This window comes from Sinocyclocheilus anshuiensis, unplaced genomic scaffold (assembly GCF_001515605.1).
Source record: "Sinocyclocheilus anshuiensis isolate Anshui unplaced genomic scaffold, SAMN03320099.WGS_v1.1 scaffold832, whole genome shotgun sequence".
Lineage (NCBI taxonomy): Eukaryota > Metazoa > Chordata > Actinopteri > Cypriniformes > Cyprinidae > Sinocyclocheilus > Sinocyclocheilus anshuiensis.
Window position 1 is genome coordinate 247904 of NW_015549602.1, and position 8389 is coordinate 256292.

At 36.1% G+C, this 8389-nt stretch overlaps 1 protein-coding gene across 2 annotated transcripts; it reads left to right on the forward strand.

The window, feature by feature from the left end:
* Nucleotides 1–1280: 1280 nt before the first annotated feature.
* ednrba (endothelin receptor Ba) lies at nucleotides 1281–8156 on the forward strand. Of its 2 annotated transcripts, XM_016447342.1 has the most exons (8): nucleotides 1281–2019; nucleotides 3083–3195; nucleotides 3289–3493; nucleotides 3650–3799; nucleotides 3976–4109; nucleotides 4280–4388; nucleotides 4773–4928; nucleotides 8113–8156. In XM_016447342.1, the coding sequence occupies exons 1-7, from the start codon at nucleotides 1618–1620 to the stop codon at nucleotides 4908–4910; spliced, it is 1251 nt and encodes a 416-aa protein (XP_016302828.1). In that variant the 5' UTR covers nucleotides 1281–1617; the 3' UTR covers nucleotides 4911–4928; nucleotides 8113–8156. The 2 variants fall into 2 exon arrangements, with proteins under 2 accessions (XP_016302828.1, XP_016302826.1); XM_016447340.1 differs by lacking the exon at nucleotides 8113–8156 and having other exon boundaries at nucleotides 4773–5274.
* Nucleotides 8157–8389: the final 233 nt, after the last annotated feature.

Consider the following 8389-nt stretch of genomic DNA (forward strand, 5'->3'; position numbering starts at 1 on the left):
TACTCCCTAATATCGGTATAGGAATCGGCCCCCAAAAAACCCATATCAGTCGGGCTCTATTATCAACGTCCTACATGGTCCAAGTTCCTGATCCTTCAGTACCTGAAGTGGGTGTGTAAGATATAGGGAGACATACAAAATGTGCAGTGCTGGGTGTACTTCATGGAGAAGTTTGAGAACCACTGCTCTAGTGAACACTCACTCATGTGCGTTGCGTTGACGTGCGAGTCTTCTATCGTGTGAACAACACAAATGCATTGTGATGCTCTCGTGAACGCACAATGCAGATATTTTCATAAATAAAGTTGTAAATTATGTTTACAACGATTGAAACTATTATAACAGTGTAATTTTAATGAACCTCATCTGTCCACATGATGTCGGTAAATCATATTGGCCATCGCGCTGTCACATTAGGCTACTATGGATTGTGTGTAAGAGCCATGAGCAAGTTACTGGCCACAGCTCACTTAACGGCCACCGGTGTCGCTAATAACAAGGGTTTCTGAATTCTACATAGAGCCCTTTAACAGCTAAATATCAGTATTTTTAGGAGTTATTCTGTACTGTTGACAGTGAAATAGCTTGAGGCATCCACTTGAGTAGGACTACGACAATACAGTTTTACTGGACTCCTTAAAGAATAGGTTGTTTATAAGTTGGAGGGGGAAAGCTCTTCACTTTCTCTTACGTGGCACTGTCTCTTGCACTTCAAATTATATGTTTGTATTTTAAAATTACAAATTACTTGTATTTTAATTAAATACATTTCTCACACCAGTATTTTGTATTTTAATTAAATACATTTGGTGAGCAAGTATTTGTAATTTGTAACAAAATACTTTTTGACGTATTTGTGCCCATCTCTGAATGTGACCAATGGGTAACCTATAAATATTGTAGCCTACAGAACGGGACTTTGAGGGACACCTTGAGTGAGAGGACTTAAGATCTGAAGTCATGAACAGCAATGAATAATTGTCTGTCAGTGAGGTAACCCCATTTAAACCATTACGAGAAACTAAGTATTATTATTTTTTTTTTTAAGTATCATTATTATAAGATAGTTTCTCACTATTTAGGGATTTTTTTCTGATGATTATTATTATTATTATTAGAAATGTTCAATATAATGAGGTAGCCTATTAGGCTAAGTCATACCTTTTAGAAAGTTTCTCATTATTCTTTCTTTCTTTCTTTCTTTATTTCTCAACTGTGGCGTAAACGGGCTTCCATAGTCGGGGGAGGGCCAGTGGGAAGAAGAGTCATCTCCTGAGGAAACGCCGCAGATACAAGATAACACAGTTAAACGTACCGTTGTGGTCATGTGAAAGAAATACTTGCGTTTGGAAGGAAATGTGCGGGAATTAAGTCATCTGGAGTTTGTATGGACGAACTTGTCAGAAGACGTAAAAAACTTTCTCTCGATTCTATACGAATAACTTAAACGAAAGGTTAAAATATCCGCTTTGAGGTATTTGTAATCTGCAACCAATATCACCGTGAACAGACAATTGCAAAGGATTACTTTGAAATTCTAGCCTGAAGACATTTGGCAATCAATGTAATGATTAAATTGATAAACAGTTTTAGCATTGTGTTTAACGTTTCATACAAATGATGGAATCAAGGTGCGTTGTTTCTTTGCTCATTCTCCTGACTGGACACTTCGTCATGATAAGTGCTCAAGGGAAGGGGCAACTTTCCACGGGACTCGTGTCTCGAACCCTGAAATCTGCACTTGGTAAAGGCAGTGTGGTCAATGAGTCCATGCCTCGACGACCACGAGTTTTGCCGCCTATGTGCACAGGTCCCACAGAAATAAGAGACACTTTCAAGTATATTAACACCGTGGTTTCATGCATTGTGTTTGTAGTTGGGATAATCGGAAACTCTACGCTGCTCAGAATCATTTATAAAAATAAATGCATGCGGAACGGTCCTAATATCCTCATTGCAAGTCTGGCGCTTGGGGACCTTTTGCATATTGTCATAGACATTCCCATTAACGTCTATAAGGTAAGCACAGTTTGCATGACAGCTTTTATTTAATCTTTCATTTAAAAAATATATGGCTTTTATAACCATTTGTACGTTTTATATTTACACATTTATACTTCTTTTATGACCTTAAAAATAAACAGATATATGAAAAGTAAACATGATATTTTATGCCATATTTTATTCTGTTTCCTTTGTTGCAAATTTAACGAGGTAGTTTTGGAATCTGACAAACAGGTCTTCACTGGCATTTAATAAGCATTCCAATTTTCAACTGTAGCTTATTTAATTTAAATGCTTCTGATTTAAATCTGGGAGTCCTGAGACACTGCCAAGATATTTCCAAGATTTTAACCCAGCAAAAGGGTATCTTACGCAATGTAAAAAAAAAAAAAAAATTACTCTCAATTTTCAATTTTTTTTAAGTTAACCCAAATAATTATGTCCAACTCTAACTGCTGTTTCTGACAACAGTCTAATTAAAAAATCTTGTCAAGGCAACTAAATATTGTTTAGAATTTAGTAATGCAGTGTGAACCGTATTGAACTGTAATCTGTTCTTTTATCTTTATGGATGTTCAAAGCCTGACATAATATGGACTTAGCATTATTTGCCTTTTAAAAGACAAATATATTAAATCTGAAAGTTGCAGTGAGATCCAACTATAAGAATGTAAATGAATATAAAGCTTATATCAGGTTTTATATCAAACATTTAAGAAATAATTTTAAGGTTCACTCATATTTTCTCTTATAGTGTTGTGGCCTAGCTTTTATCTGAACTCTTCATGAAGTATATCAAGTGAATGCGTGTACATGAGAACACAGGACAGGACAATTATTTGGTTAAGCTCATCAGAGCATCCATGATCTGACTCTATGAAACTGCAAAACAACTTTTTTGACACACTAGGCAGTCCCTCAGCCTCTTGAACACTGCACCTAAAACAGGTTTGGTGAAATCCTGTAGTCATAAGAGCTCTTTAGGAAATATTTGACTGAATGTTTTTTTTCCTGTAATTTTCTGTTCTGTTCCTGTGTAATTTTGGCTCTTGTTGACCCAAAAGTACCTGTCTTTCAGCTTCTGGCTGAAGATTGGCCATTTGGTGTTGGACTTTGCAAAATGGTTCCCTTTATACAAAAGACATCAGTTGGCATCACAGTGCTGAGTTTGTGTGCACTGAGCATAGACAGGTATCTGTATTTTGTTGTATTTGTTTGCTCTTAGTACCTCAATATCTAGTAACACCATTTAATCTGGAATCTGGCACTGACTTTGTCCCAAAGGTTTCGAGCAGTGGCATCATGGAACCGCATCAAAGGCATCGGCGTCCCTAAATGGACAGCCATTGAAATCATTCTGATATGGGTGCTGTCCATTATACTTGCAGTGCCAGAGGCCATTGCCTTTGACATGATCACAATGGACTACAAAGGAGAGCAGCTTAGGATTTGCTTGCTCCACCCTATGCAGAAAAACAAGTTCATGCAGGTCAGTTTGCATATGTACAGTAAAGAGGCTCCATGTTGTTGTGTTTGTGCATGTCATACAATATTTGGATCAACAAAATTTTAGGCAGGATACATAATAACTGGATTATTTAAGTTGCCTTACTATAGGTTAATAATGATCTTTGTTAAATTCCAGTTTTATAAGTCGGCCAAAGATTGGTGGCTTTTCAGTTTCTACTTCTGCATGCCACTGATGTGTACTGCTATCTTCTACACTCTCATGACCTGTGAAATGCTTCGAAAGAAGAATGGGGTCCAAATTGTACTTAGTGATCACCTAAAACAGGTCAGAGCATTCTGTCCTTCATTACTTTTTACTGAATATTCTTTCAAGAGAGACCATACACTCCTTACACAAGTTTATTAATACTCTGGAGATGGTTTACTTGTCATGATGTCTTAATTGCACTAAAACTGTAAAAAAAAAAAAATGTCAGCAACTGACCTGATTGTGTCGTACAGAGGCGTGAAGTGGCTAAAACCGTGTTCTGTCTGGTGCTAGTCTTTGCACTGTGCTGGCTTCCTCTGCACCTCAGTCGTATTCTTAAGCTTACAATTTATGATGAAAGGGACCCCAACCGCTGCGAACTTCTGAGGTAAGAACACATCATCTATCTTCTCGTTAAAACACTATAATGTTCTTCTAAACAGTTAAATTCGACTTTTGAAGGACAAGAGTTCCGGCATGTAGTCTAATCTCTATCTCGATTTGTTAAATCACAGTCTTAATAATAATGAAACTGTTTGTGTGTTTGTTTACATGTAGTTTCTTCCTGGTTCTTGATTATATCGGGATCAACATGGCATCAGTGAACTCATGCATAAACCCAATCGCTTTGTATATGGTTAGCAAGCGCTTCAAGAGCTGCTTCAGAGTAAGAACAGACTGACAGATAATGATGGACTGCTATGATGTAAAAATTTACAAAATAAATATAGTAAATTAACGATTATTATTTTTTTTAATTTACTAAATAATGTATAGATAGATGCTTCCATTTATATGATGTTGTCAGTGAAAACAAGAATAATTAATTTTATGTCTTAGCACTGTAATGAAAGTCCCTGCATATGATAATAAAAATGTTTAATACTTAGGACCACTTCACACAGAATAAATTTTTTGCATTCTACTGCCTAATTTTTAAGGCATTACTCAACTTATTTTTCTTGCAAGTGTGAACTATTGGGCATATCTGTTTTAATTCCTGCTGTAGTGTACATGAAAATATTCCTTATCCTCCTCTGTTCCCTTCCAGTCATGTCTGTGTTGCTGGTGCCTTCCTCCTGAAATGTTAGCCATGGATGACAAGCAGTCCTGCATGAAGCTGAAGGTGACAGAGCGAGGATCTGAACAAAGCAATAGCCGTGCCTCCAACAAATACACTTCAACTTAGGCACTGAGCTGCATACAGGTATTGGTGGCCAACAAATTGCATTTAACATTTAGCTAATGCCATTAAACCTAACTCTGTGTCAGCTGGAGGTATACTCATTACAAGCAAATGTAGTGCTATTTGCCTATTAAGAAGGCTATGTATCTTTAAGTCCCAGTTTATATTCACTCCTGACTGGCATAGATGTACTTTGGTCAACACCAGTTGTTTTTAAATGTGCTATATAAAGAAATTTGCATTGTATTGTATTATATTTTATGTAGTGTTAGGAACTACTTCAAATTTGATTTAACATTGACATCCACAATTCTTAAAGGGGTCATAGGATGCTACATGCACTTTTACAAGTTGTTTGAACTGAAATGTGTGTTGGCAGTGTGTGTACACAACCACCCTATAATGATAAAAATCCACCCAGTGTTTTTTTTTTAATCTGGTTAAATGTTTTCCCCTTTCTCAAATCAAGCCGATCTCAGATGCCTGTCTGTGTGACGTCACAAAGACAGGCCCCTCCCACGATAGTTTGATTGACAGTAGCGTTTCAGCACAGACTGGACTGGTGTCTTACCTCAGACCCACCCTGAATGAGCTGTCATCAGTCCGCCATTGTTTCACTGCTGGAGCAGATGTAGACAAGAATGACTCCTAAGCAGTTGAGGTGTTCTGTTGTTGGATGTAATAATGGACATAGCAGTCGTCATTTACTGCCGACATCTGAGCCGCTGAACTCACAGTGGATTACATTTGTTTCTGAAGGGAATGCGCCCCCGATCTACATAAATGCGTCTGTTCGCGAGAATCATTCATGATCCAGCGTCATCTACAGAAGAAGTGAGTATAATGTTTTGTAATGAATCTTTGCAAATCGCCTTTCCTAATAATGTGCTAATTAGCAAGTTTCAGGATGAATGCGGCTAAAGTAAACAGTCTCTCTGAGAGCAGCTCGGAAGAGAGGGTCGGGGTCAGCAGAGCTCATTAACATTTAAAGGAAAATGCTACAAAAACGGCTTGATCTGAAAAGAGCTGTTTTTGACAGGGTTAAAAAGATGTTTTTTACACTACCACTGAGAAATTTTAACCAAACTATGTTACAGACTTTTCATTAAGACCCCAAAGAATCATATCAACTTGTGGAAAATGGGCATCCTATGACCCCTTTAACATTATGATAATGTTCTAAATGCTCTGGTAAGGTTAAAAAAGTCAAATTCAACTGAATGATTTAACAATGATTCAACATCTCAGCACTGGCCACATGTCACACTATCTTAAAAACGCTCACAGGTTTTGTCCAACTCTCCATACATTCATATTTCAGGAATTGTGGTGTAAATATTCGACCAAAATCGAAAGTGACTTCACATGCTCTCTATAGTACCCTGTACATTTAAAGCAGGGGTTTTCAAACCACTCCTGGAGCACCTCCAGCACTGCACATTTTTTATGTCTCCCTTATTGGACACACCCAATTCAGTCTCTACTAATGAGCTGGTGAGTTGTATTAGGTGTGTTAAATCAGACATACAAAATGTGCAGTGATGGGGGTGCTCCAGGACTGGTTTGAAAACTCCTGATTTAAAGAATTTCCAAATGTAATAAAGCAACTGATTGTAAGAACAATGCTAGGTTTGTTTTTGGTGTACATATATGGAGTTGCCCTGCGGCATAGTTCAAGTCAACAACCTTATTTCAATAGCTCTTTTATGCCAGAAAATACATGAACCCCAAAATAGAAGAGTATATTTCTTATGTGTTTATTATTATTACTACTACTACTACTACTACTACTACTATTGGCTTTGAGATGTTATACTTTTTTGATTGTTATTTGTTTTGGGGGGGTTCAGTCATGTGATATGGTTTCATAATTCATTATGTATCTTTAAGGAGAGTGTATTTGTCAGTGTTTGTCAATGTTGCACATGCTTGCAAACTTATACTGCGATTATTTCATCTGTCTAGTAGAAGAGCAAGATTTACTTGAGATTTACACAACTTGTATGATTAATCTTCCACATGACTCAAGGCTTAAGACATTTTACTAATCATTTAATTCTGTGTTATAATTCCTTCTGACTCTGTTCAGTTTTTTGTAGTTCTTTTTAATAATATTTATAGATTTCTTTGTTGTCCATCTGTTATGTAAGACTTTTTATCTTGAATGTGTTGCAAAAAGCTTATTTTAAGACAATAAAAACATATTTAGACCATGTTTACACCATTTCCAGTTAATTGTGGTAACAATGTACAATAAAGTATCTGTTGTTAATATTAGTTAATACAATAACATGAACTAACAATGAGCAATATATTGTATATAGCATTTGCTAATCAATAATAATGTTAGTAATAGAAAATACTGTTGTTCATTGTTTATTCATATTAGTTCACAGTGCAACAGTGTTAACAGATACAACTTTTAAGTTTGTTTTTTCCCCCCTAAAATCTTGTCACTTGTTTAACAATACAGCGTTAGGACATTAAATTAATTAACAACATGGAAAATAGAGGGGTAGTTTCCAGGTGAGTTTTTTTCTGTAATTATTCTTCACTGTCAGGAAAAAAAAATTGCAAATTTATCTTGTCACTCTGCAGACATGTTATTGTATGTGTCAGTTACCCATTATTATTAGCATTATATTGAGTGAAATCTTGCTGAATATATTTCTATTCAGATTTCCACACAACTTGCAAGGATGTTTGGTTAACTTCTTAATTACATTCTACTTAAGAAGACAAGATCTCATATTTGTACTGGAGGATTCACTTATTAGATTGGACAACCTCATTTTAAGTCTTGTCCTTTTTTATGCTGTATTTTATATTTAGTTGTTGCATTCTCTGTGTCTGCTGGTCATATGTGGTATTAAGTAAATAGTCTAATGTTTCAGATAAAGTAAAGAGTTAAACTTGAACTTTTTCTTGATAGGTAATTTTAATTTTCCTAATTTTTCTTATGTTACCAATGTAAACCAAACACGACAACATCAGAAATGTAGGAATGAACCTAAAAGACAGTAGTAGGTTTGTGAATAGCCTCCTCTTAAACAAGATCACATGATTCATGAGCATGACTAAAGGACATCATGTGAGATGTTTTGAGGAAACTGCTTTCTCTCATGACCATCTCTCCCGTCTTTAAATGATCATAATGCATGACAAATTATGCCATGAAAGAGTCTCTCTGTTTAATTTCCAACAGGATTCCTCCTCCTGCAGTCACTGTGAAATCTACAACAACAGCACCTCTGAATCATCACATGAGAGATTCCAATCTCATCTTCACAATAAATCTATTTCCATTTCTTATTGGATTAGGATGTCTCTTGACCTCAACGTTCAAAAAGGTCCCTTCCTGAGGCATTTCAGCTTTGGATGAGATTAAAGGGTTAGTTCACCCAAAAATTAAAATTAGACTGTTTTACTCACCCTCGAGGCATCCTAGGTATATATGACTTTCTTCTTTTTGACGAATCCAG

Excerpts from the sequence above, each read along its gene's own strand:
- ednrba (XM_016447342.1), top strand. The coding sequence starts at position 1,618 with ATGATGGAATCAAGGTGCGTTGTTTCTTTGCTCATTCTCCTGACTGGA. Across the intron at positions 3,196-3,288 it reads TGTGCACTGAGCATAGACAG|GTTTCGAGCAGTGGCATCAT; the intron begins GTATCTGTATTT and ends TTTGTCCCAAAG. Across the intron at positions 4,389-4,772 it reads GCTTCAAGAGCTGCTTCAGA|TCATGTCTGTGTTGCTGGTG; the intron begins GTAAGAACAGAC and ends GTTCCCTTCCAG.